General features: G+C 38.7%; 2 protein-coding genes across 3 annotated transcripts; both read right to left on the bottom strand.

Moving 5' to 3' along the window:
* Positions 1–274: 274 nt before the first annotated feature.
* Positions 275–3,841, bottom strand: LOC127625434 (cysteine-rich and transmembrane domain-containing protein 1-like). Of its 2 annotated transcripts, none has more exons than XM_052100732.1 (3): positions 3,617–3,841; positions 1,697–1,969; positions 275–754 (listed from the first exon to the last, which is right to left on the bottom strand). In XM_052100732.1, the coding sequence occupies exons 2-3, from the start codon at positions 1,941–1,943 to the stop codon at positions 648–650; spliced, it is 354 nt and encodes a 117-aa protein (XP_051956692.1). In that variant the 5' UTR covers positions 1,944–1,969; positions 3,617–3,841; the 3' UTR covers positions 275–647. The 2 variants fall into 2 exon arrangements, with proteins under 2 accessions (XP_051956692.1, XP_051956693.1); XM_052100733.1 differs by lacking the exon at positions 3,617–3,841 and adding an exon at positions 3,234–3,331.
* Positions 3,842–5,862: 2,021 nt separating this feature from the next.
* On the bottom strand, positions 5,863–17,167 carry mat2b (methionine adenosyltransferase II, beta). Its single transcript, XM_052099837.1, is given in 12 exon segments — positions 5,863–5,920; positions 5,922–5,956; positions 5,958–6,035; positions 6,542–6,656; positions 6,956–7,148; positions 10,832–10,901; positions 10,903–10,979; positions 11,065–11,150; positions 11,152–11,171; positions 11,336–11,471; positions 11,473–11,519; positions 17,117–17,167. Coding segments are annotated over 12 exon segments (966 nt in total).
* Between the last annotated feature and the right edge of the window lie 907 nt (positions 17,168–18,074).

The following is an 18,074-nucleotide window of genomic DNA, read 5'->3' as shown; positions in this document are numbered from 1 at the left end:
ATGCGTCTTCTTTAGGTTGCAGCACGTTGAGCTCTCTCGGCCACCGTACTATTAAGCCGTTTATAAAAGTTATGAGATTTAACATCATAATACTTGTGTTTATCACACAGTTATAGCCTCTGTGTTAATTGTCATGTTAACATTTTCGTAGAAAATGGCAGAAACTTTAGCTAGGAACTCATAGAACTCAGACTAAATGTATTTAAAAGGAGCATAGAAGATTTATTCTTAGAAAAAAATCTATTATTTTATTAACAGAAACATTATTCCTTGATTGACGTTTTGGCACATATTTCATTAAGACTTAATGACTTCATAAAGACTACATTCATAGAATGTCCAAGGCCATATTTTATTATCAAATTTGGTCTATGCTCAAGTAATATTTGAATTTCTGTATACATTAATAAAGAGATCACATTATTTTCTGAGACAAAAAATTAAAACTTGGTTTAATATTCTTATACAAATAAGATCAATGCAATCAGCTTTAAATATCTCTTAGTGCATATCATGCCCATCATCCAAGATGAGCTACTGACACTAAAACAAAACCACATTTTTCAGTAGTCATACATAAAGATTGAAATGTGGAGTGAAATATTGTTACAAATTAAGGCTCACAGTGGTTTCATATTATTGGTATTCTAGGTCAACATGTCCCAGAGACAGCAGCAACACAGAGCAGTCCAACATGCAGTTAGACACGCCTGCTCCCCAGAATCATCACGTCTCCCCTGCTCCACCACATACACTGCAGACAAACACAAACAAACAACAGCTCAGAATCTGAAAAGACCCAGAATGCTTCTCTCAATATAAATCTCATCTTTTGACATTTTAAACAAATAAATGTCTGTGGTTTCCTAATTACTATAACTATGGGTCAATGACTAATAAGGTTCTCCAAGATTATAAAAATTAGATTTAAAAAAAGAAATATATATAGTTTAAAACACATGTGCATTTTAGCCCCAAAAGGTGATAGGCTACCATTTTCTACAAAATCTAATTGGATGACTTTATAAAGTGTCAAGTGGCACAACCATAAAGTCGAAAGTAAAAATACTACGGTGTACCTAACAAATAAATTATAATAATTCAGGAAATAAAAACATGCTCATGATAGAAGAGGTGTGTTAAATTAATTTTTTGTATGATCTGAATATCAATAAGGATAGATTCAGACAAAAAAAAAAGTCAGTCACATGTCATTGACTCCTATACCAGAGCAGTGAAGAAAATGCTATTACAGAAATACAGACTTAAATAAGACCTACTTTATACAATTGCAACATAAACAAGGTGTAGACTTTGTTAAATGAATATTCAAAACACATGACACTTATTTTACTTAATGAAAACTTAACTGAATATTGAATTGAAACATAATTAAAAGATAAGCAGGTCCCAGCAGCTTAAACAATTTAATTACGTAATTTAAACAGTTGAAAAAACATACTGTGACCCCTTGGCCCCAAATTCCAATTAAATCTATCTGTTGGACGTTTCTGTGAACAATGAAGTGCACCAAAAAAACCATGAGAAATTAGAAGTGGGTGGATGTTTCTACGAACCGTGGTTCTCTTTTGTGGTCAAAAGTTGAGTAAATCTGTTTTCCTCACTCAGACAGCCTTTCTGTTACAACAGAGTGATTTAAAAAGTGAGCCATTAAATGCATAAATGAGGCTAATACCTGTATTTTTCGGAGGTTCGCCATACACTGGGCCTCCATATTGAGGTTGAGGGTATCCCTGATACCCTGGCTGGACTGGGTATGGTCCAGGAGGGTAGTTTGGGTAACCAGGGTTGGGCTGGTCAGTCTGGGCTGGATATCCTTGGTATCCCTGTACAGGGTATCCTTGTGGTGGGAATCCTTGAGCAGGGTATCCTGGAGCCGTGGGGCCATGCCCTGTGTACGGTGGAGGCTGCTCGTAATTCATCTACACACTGGAGGTGAGCAGGCTACCTACGAAGAAGTAAATACTATGCTAAAACGTGCTCAAAAAAACAACTATTTCCTGTTGTAGATTTTCTCTTCCAGAGAAAAATAAGTGAGATCACTTCACCTTGTGAATTTTTTTTTTAACAAAAGGCTAATTCCTTCTCTGTCCCTTTCTTCTGCTGAAAATTTTGCTTTCAGAGGCTGTATATGGAGCTATGATGAAAATAAGATGCATTTCAAACTGTTCCAAGACCAGTGAAGACAGACAGCACACTGGCCTCAAGTCATTCTCTAACATCTGGTCAAAAGTCCAGTTTCATGCTGCAGATGATGTTTGGACCACTCAACATGTTTGGCAGACATGTGACAATGATAATCAGAATTGATTGCATTCAGAATTTTATAATGCAAAATTTTATTTTAGCACGGTTGGCAGTGATTTGATAATGCTGGCCATTCATTTTAATCAGAATTCTAAATTCAGCTTTATAGAATTTCTGCTGTAACATCTATGTCAGGAGGTTAAGTTTAACATCACAGCTAATGCAATCACTGGTAGCTAGCTGGAAACTCTCAGAGAAGATCAGGAGACTCGGATAAATCGCTAGAATGTGCGGTCGCACTGCAGTCATCAAGTCTGACTTTAAATAACAATATATGCCTCTCTAATGGCATTCAGGGGACAGTATTTCAGATGTTGATAAAGCCTTTCAGGTGAAACAAAACATCTAATGAGTGAAGACTCTGAATTCAACAAGCCCTAATCCAATTTACATAACTGTATCATCCAAATAGATTGAGACATTAACACTTTGGCATTGCAGTCCCACTTGACTCAGAAAGTGATTGAATCATAAGCAATGTTAGCCAACTAAATGTGACTGAACCATAAAGAACCATCACAGACAAAAACAGGATCATCAGCCAACTAACAAAGGACAATGCATCAATGTTAACTTCTGCTATTAATTTAGGATGGACGTCAAAGAAAAAGGTCATTAATCTTACAGTTCATACAAAATGTTGTTTAAACACTGGCCATTAACACTTATTTGTGGAGTTTTGTGTTCCTTGCCACAGTCGTTCTAAATACAATTATTTAATTTTTACACAAAATTTACAATCATATTTAATCAAACTACACAATGATAAGACTTTGTAGATATTACAGTTTAATTTTTTGTTAATGCCTATCATATGTAAAGCTGCTTTGAACCTATGCATGTTGTGAAAAGCGCTATACAAATAAAAATGACGACTCGACACTTGAGAATTTAAGTTACAATACCTGAAATCTTAGTGTTCCACCTATTGTTTTGGCCTAAAGATTTACTTCCTAAATATGTACAAGCTGCACTCCCTGTGACACCGAATACATTAGTCTTATGGAAATTGCATAAGCAGTAATGAGAATCAGGCGACTGATAATGATGTGATTCATTCGTAACAATAAGTTGATTGTTCACCTGCTTTAGACAAAGGTCAGTATATTGTTTTACCCCCGCAAATACATGTGCGACACACATTATAAAAAACACACAGAAGTCTAAAATATATTTGAACAAAGCAGTGTATTCGCTATCAAACGAGACCAAGTAATGTCTATAACTAAAGACATAATTAATACATTTTTATAGAAATGTAAAACATCACAGGGAGTGGTTTTTTTACCTTTCGATGGAGAACACGAGTTCTGTTTTAAGCGAATTCCAGTGACACTTGTCTATCCGTTTGGATGTTATCATTTAATGTTAAAATATATATATATATATATATTTCGCCGCTGAAGTCAACCGTCAACCATTCAGGCTACAAGCACGAATAAAAAACGCTCGATTGGGGTAATGATGTCATAGACAGCGGTGCGCTCGCGCTCATATGAGCTGACTCACTGGTACCGGCTGACCGCTACAGAGCAGCGCGTGCAGATGATCACGCCCCTTTCATTACACGTCATCGGGAACAACATACACAGTGTCATAAAGATTATGAAACTTGTTCATGGATGTTTCACTTGGACTGTAATCGGCTAATCATTAATATATTATTTCCCCTTATACCTGTTCATTTCTTTAAATGGGCGTCAATCTAAACCAGTGATTGGACTGACAAGTCATATACACTATATTAATAGGTCTATTCAAATGTTTAACAGTTAAACAAAAAGGATTATCATCATAACAGAGTTTATATATCGATAGGAAACATTTATAGAATTGCAGTTGGCACAGTAGTAATGAGGTTAGATAAGGTTACAATGGGGCTAATAGTTAGTTACGTTGATATTAATTATACTGAGATGTTATGACAGCCAACTACTGCACAAGTTGAGCTTGAAATAAATTTTTACTCCAAGAAACACTTAAATAGTTGTTGTTCTCTTCATAAATGTTGGTACCCATTCACTTGCAATGAATGGACCAATAAAGCAGAGATATTCTTCATTTGTGTTCAGCAGGGTAAATGATGAGAGAAATTTAATTTTTGTGTTAACAATTCCTTTAAGCCTTTAGACTTTTGTACCCGACTGTTTTAGTTATATCAAATACGATCTAGATATTGTGCTTTGAAAACATACTGATCACATCGACTCCATTGTGAAAAAGGCCCAGCAGAGGTTGTACTTCCTTCGCCAGCTGAGGAAGTTCCACCTGCCACAGGCACTGCTGAAACAGATCTACTCAGCAGTCATTGAGTCTGTCCTCTGCACTTCAATAACTGTCTGGTTTGGTGCAGTTACGAAATCAGACATCAGAAAATTACTAAGGACAGTTCGGTCTGCTGAGAGGATTATTGGTTGCCCCCTGCCCCCCCCCCCCCCTTCAAGAACTATACACTTCCAGAGTGAGGAAAAAGGCTGGTAAAATCACTCTGGACCCCACTCACCCAGCCCACTACCTTTTTGAACTGTTGCCTTCTGGCCGGCGCTTCAGAGCTCTGAACACCAGAACCGTCAGACACAGGAACAGATTTTTCCCTCAGGCTATCCATCTCATGAACAATTAAATTGCCCCATTGAGCAATAATTATGTGCAATACACAGTTAAATCTATTTATATTATCCAACATATCCACTTCTGCCATTACATACATTGCTCTGTACATAATTAACTGTTTTTTGTTCTTTATATAACAGATTGTAATAGATTTGCACTACGTGTGTGTATGTGGGTATGTATGAAGGTGAGTGTATGTATGTATATGTATAACTATTTATATTGTATTCTTTTTTGTTTTTTGTTTTAATTACCTATGTCTTGCTGCTGTTTTTGGTATTGTTTGTATTGTTGTACACTGGAAGCTTCTGTCACCAAGACAAATTCCTTGCATGTGTAAGCATACTTGGCAATAAAGCTGATTCTGATGATGTTATAACCCGCAATGATACTTCTAAATCTTTTTAGCCTTATCTATATTCAAATAACAATATTGCTACATAAACTATCCTGTTTATTATATATAGCTATATTTAAAGCCAAAAAAGAGAGGCTATATTTTAACTTCTAAATTTTTATTTATAGTGCATTCTCTTTTCCTCAAGTAAAATGTATTTTAAAGAGAGAACAGAAACTGAGAATATCTTCTGTTACTTGATCATACATTCATGTCTTCAACTTCATGTTTAAATGTAAATTGTTTACTGAAAGTGAAGAAATACATTTTCAAATAAGGAAAGAAGCAAAACGTACAAATGTGGCTTGAGGACCGATTCGGTAACCCACAGTGCAATTCGCACAAAACATATAATGATAAATAAATCTTGTCTATAATAAATGTTTGCTTGAACATCAAACAAAGCTGCTGAACATGTAACGAGTGGCCCTTTTTAATTTCAGGAGTGTGAAATAATATAAATTCTGAACATGTAAAGATTGTGGCCCTGTTTTGTTTCTGAGGTGTGGGATATCCTTGTTGCCTCAGTGAAAGACTGTCTGCCTCCATCGTTTGTCATGCTGGAAGGGCCAGAGGCTGTCTAAAGGCAGTTTTGAAAGGGGTGGGGTCAACACTTAGGGCCAAGGAGCGCCAAACGAGAGCACTCTAAATGAGCATTTTGTGGCCTCTGAGCCCCTGCTCCAGCAGCCTCTGTCATCTACACACACATACACACAAACAGATTAATGACCAAGACCAAGATAAATAACAAAAATTATGACAGTTACATTTAGAAAGTTATTCACCTCTGGTATACCATACAAGGCTGTACTGGGAAGAGAAATCGGCCTTGCATTATATATGGCAACTGGCCGTTTTGTGGTCCGTTCTGCATAACACGGCGACTAATTGTTGCTTATCGCGATATAGAGAACCGCTCGGTTCTCCCGATGGCCATTACGCCCCTAATCGGCCCAAAAGTGCGTCGGCCCACCGGGAAAATGCCTGTATGCCGGATTACCAGTCCAGCCCTGATACCATACTATACTAATTATATACAGTATGCATACATAAACAAACTAAAGGGGACTTGTTTATTTGAACAGCTATCATCTGTATGTGGATATATGCAAGGGTAAAGAAAAATGCAGACTAAACAGACTGTTCAAAGAACAGAGGATTTGATGATGTTACCTTTTCGTCCTTAGTTTTTTGTTTACTCACTGATACTAGATGTCTGCTAGGTAGGTTGAAAGCGTCTGCTATTGCACAAGCCATATCATATTTGGTCATCTTCTCTTTGTCAAAGTAATGGAAGATTCCATGTAATGATGGTCCTGAGGGCAACATAAACATGCTGTAGTGAAAGATTGAGCTATGAGCACAGAATCTGTGCCTGCAGAATTCCATAGAATTTCAATTATTCACAAAGGTCTACATGTTCTCTGCCCCATGCTACTTGGTTTCTAATATTTTGACTAATCTGATAATTATATCAGTGACATTTCATGAAATGCATCATATTTAAATCTATTCTGTAGGCTTTCCACAGATTTTATTCTACAGTCAGCAGAGAAATCATGTGGACCTACATGAAATAGTAAAATTCAAAGTCCTATATACACCAAAGGTCTCACCTGAAGGGCCTTCTCGGCCATGCTCTGACAGACACGTGCTACATCCTTGGTGTAGGTGGGGAAGCTTTGTTGACAGTGGTCTATTGTGCAACTCTCAGCTCCCTCCTGAACACGGCCCCAAAATACTGTCAATGCACTCTCTTCAACCCTCTCCACCTCTCCATAAAGAATGGGCACTCACAGTATAGCTGCACCTGGAAAGAGCAAATGTGAAGAATGTTATTGAAGGGCACATATATTTACATAATCCAAATTGTATGTATGTGTCACCTCAAATTAAAGTAATAGTAGTTAAATTAAAATAAAATATAATGACACACAATAAGTGTTTTAATAAACCTGAGTTAGATTGACTTCAAAGCAATTTAAGTACCATTTGTTTTATCTACTGTCAGTGAATGACCATTCTAAAGTTCAATGGCATGCAATAGAAGTACTCTGCCCTACAAAAGCAAAAGTACTGTTACATCATCTTCAACAGCGAAGAACTTAGGTGTTATATTTGATACCAACCTGTCCTTTGAAAATCAAATTACAAATGTTTGTAGAACAGCATTCTTCCACCTAAGAAATATTGCTAAATTAAGGCATATGCTCTCTGTTGCTGATGCCGAAAAAACGAATTAATGCGTTCATGACCTCAAGACTAGATTATTGTAATGCATTACTGGGAGGATGTCCAGCAAGATCAATAAATAAACTTCAATTGGTTCAAAATGTAGCAGCCAGAGTGCTAGCGAGAACCAAGAAATATGATCATATTAGCCCCATTTTATCATCGTTACATTGGCTACCTGTTAAATTCCGTATTGATTTTAAAATTCTGTTAAATACGTACAAAGCTTTGAATGGTCTAGCTCCGCAGTACTTAAGTGATCTTCTACCACGCTATATTCCAACACGTTCATTAAGATCGCAAAATTCTGGCCTATTACTAGTTCCTAGAATATCAAAATCCACTAAAGGAGGAAGGTCCTTTTCATATTTGGGTCCTAAACTATGGAATAGTCTCCCAAACACTATTCGGGATGCAGACACACTCTCTCAGTTTAAGTCTAGACTAAAGACTCATCTATTTAGCCAGGCATACACCTCATTTATCCTCCAACCCACAATTAGGCTGCTTTAATTGGGTCTGCCGGAACCAGGAACCAGAAACCAGAAACATTGATCATGATCTATAACGCTGCAATAAATTAAATGGCATCTACGCTTACATCTTTTTATTTGTTTCCCTGTCTCAACCTGGGGACTCCTATCCTGAGGTCACCAGAACCGGCTGGATCCAGCACCATTCCTGCTTCATGTTGGACTCCACTGCTACATGTTGCAGAATGATGATTACTAAATGCAGCCGGTGCCAGCCAAACATCACTTCAATCTATTATGACGGACTTCAGAGGATGAAATGATGCCAACTCCAACCTGCATCACCTCGGTCTATTTATGGATTACGATCTTGAAATGAAATGCTTAGACTAACTACTGCCAACAAAAGCCTTCATCAGCCAATTAACAAGGACAATTGCATCTAGGTGAACTTCTGCAATTAATCAAGATGGACTTCAAAGACTTTGGTCATTAATCTTACAGTTCAAACACAATCGATGTTTAATCACTGACCCTTAACACTTAGTTTAATAATTTTAAACCATGATTTTACCTATACATAATTAATATTTACATTACATTCATAATGTTAGCCAGAGGGGAACTGGCCGCCACAGTGAGTCTGGTTTCTCCCAAGGTTATTTTTCTCCATTAATCTACATCTTATGGAGTTTTGCGTTCCTTGCCACAGTCGCCTACAGCTTGCTCACTGGGGTTATTAATACAATTATCATTTAATTATTTTTAAACACTATTAAAAATCTTATTTTATCTAAATTACACAATGATGATTAATCGACTTTATAGACATTACAGTTTTATCGTCTGTTAATGCTGATATTCTGTAAAGCTGCTTTGAAACTATGTGTGTTGTGAAAGGCGCTATACAAATAAAATTGACTTGACATGACTACACCATGAAAAAACAGAGAAAAAGTTTTTTGATTGTCTGATCAAATGTGTTGTATACATTGTCATGCACTTATTGAATATATACATAAGTCTGAGCATAGTTGAACCAAAGCTGTCACTTTTTAACAAACCTTTTGTTTCCAAGGACCCCCAAATATGATACGTCAGCTACATATTTTCATGCATAAATATACTGTGGCAGGGCCGGGTTGTCATCCTACACACCCGGTCACGTATAGGGCTAATTATGCCTCCGGGATAAAGGTCGACTGCAGGGGATCGTGCGGGAGAGAGAGATCGTTTATGGACATGTCCATCATGTGTGTGTGTGTGTGTGTGTTTATGTTTATGTTGTCTTTTAAGTTTATCATTAAAACTATCATTTATATCGTCAAGCCGGTTCTCGCCTCCTCCTTTCCATTGATCCCTTTACACTGGTGGCGAAAACCCGGGAAGGAGGAGGGATACGCCGTAGTAGAGTTCTCGCCACTACCGTCCACACCAACGAAGCAGCCGCGGCCATCTGCCGGGGGACGAGGAGCCCAGCCGCCTGAAAGAGGACAATGGCCGCCGACCGCGAGGGGAGAAGGGGCTCCTAACCGACCGCCTGGAGCGGTCAGGCCCGCTGCCAGGGGCGCAGGAGTCGCCTACCGGCCGCTGAGACACGGCGGGGTTTAAGACCGCCGACCGCGAGCGGGGAGGGGCTCACTGGCGACCTCCTGGAGAGGGAGAACCGCTGCCAGGGGCGGGGGAGACCCCTTCTGTTCCCCGAGAACGCGGTGGGGCATTCCATCCGCCAGGGGCTGGAGGACTGCCTCTGATCCGCCCGGAGAAGCACGGCTGTCGTCCGATAGAGGGTGGAGGAGTGGCCAAGGAACAAGCTGCGGCGTATCGGAGAACTGGCGAGTAAGAGTTTTTTTTTTTTCATCTCTCTCTTCTCTCTCTCACTGTCGCTCTGCATTGGCCTTTTCCCTCTTTTAAATTTTACAGTTTTTTGGGGGGGTACTACACCGTTACAGGAAGTACCCCCCCATTTGAATGATTTCTGTTTTCCTCCCCTTGTCCCCTCCCTCGTCCAGGTAGATGGGGATGACCTGCCGGCAGACTAGACGTAAAGCACGCCCTCCCCCAGGGAAAGAGGGCGGGGGGATGTACGTCAGGCCGGGGGCTTCCCAGCCTGAGAGAACGAGGGAGGAATGTGGCAGGGCGGAGGGCGGGGCCGGGTCATGATCCTACACACCCGGTCCCGTATTAGGCTAATTATGCATCCGGGATAAAGGTTGACTGCAGGGGATCGTGCGGGAGAGAGAGATCGTTTACGGACATGTCCGTCATGTGTGTTTATGTTGCCTTTAAGTTTATCATTAAAACTATTATTTATATCGTCAAGCCGGTTCTCGCCTCCTCCTTTCCATTGATCCCTTTACATATACATTTTTAATAAGAATAATAAGAATTTTATAAAGACAATATTTTGTTAAATTAAATAATTTTAAGAATGCATTTTTAAATAATTGATGTAATATTGTACTAAAGCTAAAATTAATTATTTAAATATTACCTGGAAAATGTTTCCTTTGTATTAAGTTGATAACACATGTATTTTCTGCCCACTTTTAGACCATTGTTATAATGCAATAAGAAACATTTAAAAAATGTTTAATCACTGTGTTTTGCCTTTGCACAACAGTATTCTTAGCAGCAAAAAGAACAGAACATCACATAAAATAATTAAAACTTGTGTGTGTTATATCATCTCACTTGAGACCAAAAGCTTGACATAAACTTGTATAGTTTTGTAATAAGAACAAACTAACAGTTCAGATTTTCATTGTGGCTAAAATGTTGACCATACCTGGGCAGTGTATGATTATCTCCCTCTCACCCTCCAGCTTAGATTTCCCATACAAATTCAAAGGTTTGGGGAGTATCATTTTCTCCATAGGGGGGGATTAAGTCCATCAAAAATGTAAATGTGCTGATGTAGATGAGTAAAATGACCTCTGTAGTATCGTAATAATAGAAAACGTTGATGATTCTTGATTCTATTGTTTGCTTTACCCAACAGATATATGCTGTTTTATAAACCTGCTTCTTTGGCCAGTGTAGCGCATGCATGTACATTCAAGTTCATGGCTTCAGTATGACGTTCCACAACACCTGGCCTCCTCTCAACAGTGCACAATAACATGAGGCTGAAGTTAACAACATGGGAGGGAAAAAAAAACAGCTGTGTTACTTTTGACACATCAAGGAACAAAGTTTACATGTATTTAGTATATGCTGGTGGTGGCAAAGTTAGATAGTAGTAAAACAGAATTTGATATTACTAGTTGTATTAAGATACTAAACTTATCACCTGAAAGCTTTGAATGACCCCTCACACTGCATCTTCATCCAGGAGATTACAATTCAGGAAACAAGGTCGGGCCCGGTTGAAGTGACACCACCAGTCATTGTTCTTGAACTCTTTGTAAATAGCACACCCAAGTAGCCGTCGCACCTGTCACAAGCACACGCTGGTATGGCTTGTAATCCTCATCCTAGATGACAGATCAAAAGGTCATGACAAAGTGAATTTCATAGTGATTCCATAACTATTCATAATTACAGAAAAACAGATCCATTGAAAATGCATAACATATTTTTGGATTATGGTAATCTGGGTCACCCCAACAGTTCAGACAAACAAATAAGACCTGGATAACATGAAAATATAGAGTTAAACTGTCCCACATTACCCTAATTTACACTACATATAATTTGCATATGACTGTTGTATCTCTCCTCCTAAGTGGCAGTCGTGATGAATTGTCATTTTGCTTGCAATGGATTTTGTCCACTGAAGAGAGACTAATGGTTTCCCTCATAATGACAATACTGTGTGTGATTTGGTTGAGCAGTTGGATGAATTAAATAAAATGTAGGATTAATATTCACCCAGTATGTATTATTAATAGCATAATTTATAATTATTACTGTTTTTATAGTTAATATTATGATAATTAAAAGCAATAAGAGCCATTCATAGATATGATTTTAAATATGTAGGTTTTGTGTGTGCAGAAATAAATGACACATGTACACATTTAATCACACCTTTACTGCACTTTCAAAAGCTTTTTGTGATACTTGAAATGTAAACAATAATTTCTGATTTATTTTATTAATTATAATTTATTATTAATTGTCCAAAATACAGAAGTAGCAGGCGTTTAGAAAAAGGTTAAGGACAAAATTTATTGATACTTACAGTGAGGAAAATAAGTATTTGAACACCCTGCTATTTTGCAAGTTCTCCCACTTAGAAATCATGGAGGGTCTGAAATTGTCATCGTAGGTGCATGTCCACTGTGAGAGACATAATCTAAAAAAAAATCCAGAAATCACAATGTATAATTTTTAAACTATTTATTTGTATGATACAGCTGCAAATAAGTATTTGAACACCTGTCTATCAGCTAGAATTCTGACCCTCAAAGACCTGTTAGTCTGCCTTTAAAATGTCCACCTCCACTCCATTTATTATCCTAAATTAGATGCACCTGTTTGAGGTCGTTAGCTGCATAAAGACACCTGTCCACCCCATACAATCAGTAAGAATCCAACTACTAACATGGCCAAGACCAAAGAGCTGTCCAAAGACACTAGAGACAAAATTGTACACCTCCACAAGGCTGGAAAGGGCTACGGGGAAATTGCCAAGCAGCTTGGTGAAAAAAGGTCCACTGTTGGAGCAATCATTAGAAAATGGAAGAAGCTAAACATGACTGTCAATCTCCCTCGGACTGGGGCTCCATGCAAGATCTCACCTCGTGGGGTCTCAATGATCCTAAGAAAGGTGAGAAATCAGCCCAGAACTACAGGGGAGGAGCTGGTCAATGACCTGAAAAGAGCTGGGACCACCGTTTCCAAGGTTACTGTTGGTAATACACTAAGACGTCACGGTTTGAAATCATGCATGGCACGGAAGGTTCCCCTGCTTAAACCAGCACATGTCAAGGCCCGTCTTAAGTTTGCCAATGACCATTTGGATGATCCAGAGGAGTCATGGGAGAAAGTCATGTGGTCAGATGAGACCAAAATAGAACTTTTTGGTCATAATTCCACTAACCGTGTTTGGAGGTAGAAGAATGATGAGTACCATCCCAAGAACACCATCCCTACTGTGAAGCATGGGGGTGGTAGCATCATGCTTTGGGGGTGTTTTTCTGCACATGGGACAGGGTGACTGCACTGTATTAAGGAGAGGATGACCGGGGCCATGTATTGCGAGATTTTGGGGAACAACCTCCTTCCCTCAGTTAGAGCATTGAAGATGGGTCAAGGCTGGGTCTTCCAACATGACAATGACCCGAAGCACACAGCCAGGATAACCAAGAAGTGGCTCTGTAAGAAGCATATCAAGGTTCTGGCGTGGCCTAGCCAGTCTCCAGACCTAAACCCAATAGAGAATCTTTGGAGGGAGCTCAAACTCCGTGTTTCTCAGCGACAGCCCAGAAACCTGACTGATCTAGAGAAGATCTGTGTGGAGGAGTGGGCCAAAATCCCTCCTGCAGTGTGTGCAAACCTGGTGAAAAACTACAGGAAATGTTTGACCTCTGTAATTGCAAACAAAGGCTACTGTACCAAATATTAACATTGATTTTCTCAGGTGTTCAAATACTTATTTGCAGCTGTATCATACAAATAAATAGTTAAAAAATCATACATTGTGATTTCTGGATTTTTTTTAGATTATGTCTCTCACAGTGGACATGCACCTACGATGACAATTTCAGACCCCTCCATGATTTCTAAGTGGGAGAACTTGCAAAATAGCAGGGTGTTCAAATACTTATTTTCCTCACTGTATAGTTTAAAATTAATACATATTTTTCGGTCGGGCGGTTGCATACGGAATGGTGTCACTCAGGTCTAATCAGGTCAAATTGGATCCGAAAATGTCGCATCCGGAGGCGGTCGGAACCATAGACATAGAAATACATATTTTATATTTCTATGGTCGGAACCTCACCGTCCTCACGCAGCCAACATGCTCCATTGAAAATTATTGATATCCGGTCTGTCGGATAGAGTGAAAGGCGGCTTTAAGGGGCTCGTGATGTTTGTCGTACAAGTTTGTTTCAAAGTTCAACTGAACTTGCCAAAGTCGTGTCGAAGATCTGCTGATCTCTTGTTAAAATGTGCTGCTAAAGATAATGATGCATTCATAATGTTTACCACTTTATATGTTTTAAGTAGCACGTGGTACAAGATCGTAAATATAGATAGCCTCAGCCGTCGTTTGTTCTCGTCTGAGGTAAATTATATTTAACACCTTGATATTCGAAAGATGTTAACTTGTTATTTAATGTGTGCAGTTATGGTGTCTTGCTGACAGTCAACTCTAAGATTTGTTAAAAGTCGACGGACATTCGCATTTACATCGTATGACCTTATTTTTAGTACACAATCACTATTGTATAAAGTAAGTTGTTTAATCCTTTGTGATATAGATTCTCAAAACTTCCTTATTTAAAGAATGGTGTTAGATTTAGGTCTTTTGATCTTTTAGCTTTTTAGACAGTTCCTAACCTTCCACGATCTTAAAACACCTAATGATAGGGTGGTCGTTCTTTCAAATAAAACTAACAATATTTGTTATTATAGGTCACTGTGTAAAGTTAAATATAGTTTAATACTTGGAACACATATTCAGATCCCTTAGTTCGGATTTGCGCTCCAAGTGTTTTGAACGTACCGCGTGTTTGTGTTGTTCTGCTGCTCAAGGGTGTTTTTCTTCACAGTATTAACTGCGCATTGCCACGCAGCTGAAGTTTCACTTACTGCCCTCTGGAGTAAACAGGTGGTACTACAAGCTTGCATTTGTCAGGAATCTTCCATATTACGGTCGGGGGGCATGGCAATTAATGGCGTTAATTTTTTTTTTATGCGTTATTTTTAGTCAAATTAATCGCAATGAATTAACACGTTAAATCGACAGCCCTAATATATATATAAAATTGTATTATTATTTTTTTAATATGCAAATGTTACGGTAAAAAGCATCCTGCTGGTGGTGCAAATGAAGCGAATGGCACTACTCGAACACGCAAAATCGCTTCATTCACTCGAGCGAAAAATTAGCATGACGCGTCGTCACGTAAGCCTATCAGCATTGAGATTGTCCGTAGATTGTTGTAGCGGTGTGTGGGCACCTGGAATTGTATGACACAACGCCATACATGTACAGAGACCGGACGACAAAAGACATCGCTTGGAGGAAAGTGAGCGAGGAAGTTGGACTACCTGGTAAGTTCTGAAAATATGTGCGTGTACTTGATTCCAGCTATAGAGACAGAGCGCAACGCATCATAATCTGAAGACCACGCAATCCAGCCGTCTCCACTGACTTTGCATTGCGAGAGGCTGCCTCCTTGTCATTTATGGCATATAACAAAAGACAGAAAAATGCCTAAAAGCTGCTGTGTGACAAGGTGTACAGCAAACAAGCTAAAACACCCAGAAATAAATTTTTATAAGCTTCCGAACCGTAAAAGCCAGCATTTAAGGAGACAAAAGTGGATACAGGCAATAAGAGGTGAAGCATCAGCAGGAAGAGTGGGTAAATTGTGGGATCCTGACAATAAAATGTAACTTCTCAATATAACAACTCCTCTCAGGTTCACATAGTGTGGTGAAATAAGCAATCGACATGGTTAAAATTGTGAATGATTTTTTTTTTACAATATCATGTCGCGTTCCAGTGGGCGTAGTTCTCAGAGTAGTTCGAGAACTAGTTGCGCTCTGTCTCAATTGATCCAATTTTATGTCCTGAAGCAAACCGTTTTTTGGGGTCGAAAATGTATTTGTGGGTTATTTAGCTTGTTTGCAGTACACCTTGTCACACAGCAGCTTTTAGACATTGTTTTGTTTTTGTTCTAAGTCATAAATGACAAGGAGGCAGCCTCTCGCAATGCAAAGTCAATGGAGACGGTTGGATGGAAGGTTAGGTATTCAAGATTTGAAGTTATTTTTTTGGACGTGAATACAGTTAAATTAACGAACGTGAACTGCGAAAAAATTACAAACACAACAAATTCTGTCATCCGAGTATTTAGATTATGCTATATTAGGGCCTAAATAAAATAAAGAAACCTGAATGATAAAGTAAAGTACCATAACATTACATATTTACGTTAGTTATTAGCTTTTGTCATTTTCCACAATTGTGAATGGTAGCTAAGTTACTGTTAAACATGGCTAAGGACATTAGCTCATATTGATAACGTTACTGTTTTGTTTGTCTGCAATGACCGCAATTATATCACTATTCTGGTACTGGTATCAATTTTCAACTTTGTATGTTTGCTAGTTAATTTACCTATATTGAAAGGTGCAATATAGATAATACAAATATATTACAACATTTGTGCTGAAACATAATCATAGACAATAAGATCTACATGTGAAGTAACGTTAAATCTCTTATCAGTATTGCTATGTAGTATGCGTTATTAATAATGACATATTACATGTTATTGTGTATTTCATTAATATTTGTTTTATCTCTATCAACACTTTAACTGTACAATTACTAAATTAGTCTTTATTACATATTTTTTAAAATGTGCTTTAATTTACAGGATGAGGAAGATAGAGTTCTTTCCCGAGAGGAGGACAGTTCAGTTTAGAAGAGGCCCATTGGGGCATTTAAGACAGGACCCCTCCGCTGAGGCAATGACAATATAAAACAACCTGTCCCTGCAAGACAAATCTGCACCTCAATGGGAGGAGGTAGTCAAGGCCACTGCCCACTCTGAGGTGCTCCTGAGAGGAGTTGATGTATCTGACAGGCAGGAGGTGTTAGGAGACTACATCCTCCAGTTTGGTAAATACAAAGGCAAGTCCTTTCATTGGCTGCTGAAGAATGATGTTGCTACACCTTGTACCTCACCGGTAAGGTTGAACAGGAGGAAAATGGACAGTTCAACCCAGTCGGCCACAGAAAGGACAGCCTACTGTCTTTTCTTGAGTACTCCAAGTGCTTCAAGGAAGTTGAGGACCTTCGTTGGTTCAACTCTGAGTGACCTGCATCACCTGTTGTGGCAAGAGATAATGACAACCTTGTTGGATTTGGGGCCAAAGCTCAAAACACCTGGGAGCAGATATGGAAAAGCAGGGATGATGGGTACGCTGCATTCATCATGATGACAAAGTGTGTCCCAGGCAGTAAAATTTACAAGCTCCAGCAGTACCTGTTGAGGCAGAGCCAGCTGCTGACTACATCTCCAGCTCCTCTCCCCACGGTTGTGTCTGCGCCACAGCCAGCCGTCACCTCAATCGTGACTTGTGATCTTCCAGGTTGGTTCAAAATATTAAATCTTCTCCTGGTCCTGGTGTTTTCCTTTTCCTTTGTTTATAAATAATGCCATCTAAATTTCCTTTCTCAGTGATTGAGGAGGATGAGGATGAGGATTTGGAGAAGGAAATTATGAGCCTGTCCCCTTTAAAGTTCCTCACCCAGCTCAGTGAGTGAACCAACAGCCTGTATATTTAAATATTTTAATCTATCCAGTCTGTTACATTTCACTGTAATATGCTTTTCCAAAGGTTCACCACCACCACCAGCAGCAGCAGCAGTAATTGGACCATCCACAGTGCAAGGTTTTGCTCCATCGGTTTGGAAAGTTGATTTTGTTGAACCACAACAGAATTATTTTTCCATATTTTAGTTTATTATTTTGGCCATGTTCTGTTCTGATGCTTGTGTTCTTTTGTTTTACTAATAACTGTTCTAAGGACTTAACATAACAGCAGAGTTTGTAGGCATGTATGAGTTCTCTTTTTGTATGCATGTTTAATGTTTGTCTTAATATTTTGGCATGTTACATTTTAAAGTATGAAAAGTATTTATATTGGTAGGCCAGGCCATAATGAGGGAAGAGTAACACTTTTTCCTCAACAGTACAAAGAAGTCCAGAAGCTATGCTGTCAAGTGCTCCTGAAGATTTGTTACCAGGTTGAAAGCTCTACATTCTGTACAATCCACCTTTTATTCTTAGAAATATTGATTTCTCTGAATAATGTTTCATAATGTTATTTTCATTAGCCCC

The sequence above is a fragment of the Xyrauchen texanus genome, chromosome 31 (genome assembly GCF_025860055.1).
Source record: "Xyrauchen texanus isolate HMW12.3.18 chromosome 31, RBS_HiC_50CHRs, whole genome shotgun sequence".
Lineage (NCBI taxonomy): Eukaryota > Metazoa > Chordata > Actinopteri > Cypriniformes > Catostomidae > Xyrauchen > Xyrauchen texanus.
The sequence above is the reverse complement of the archived record's forward strand: the minus strand, read 5'-3'. Positions and strand labels throughout refer to the sequence as shown.

What these genes read in the sequence shown, in the direction of transcription:
- LOC127625434 (XM_052100732.1), bottom strand. Translation starts at nt 1,943, where the DNA reads ATGAATTACGAGCAGCCTCCACCGTACACAGGGCATGGCCCCACGGCT. An exon ending in CGAACCTCCGAAAAATACAG is followed by an intron (nt 755 to 1,696) that starts GTATTAGCCTCA and finishes GTTTGTCTGCAG; the next exon opens with TGTATGTGGTGGAGCAGGGG.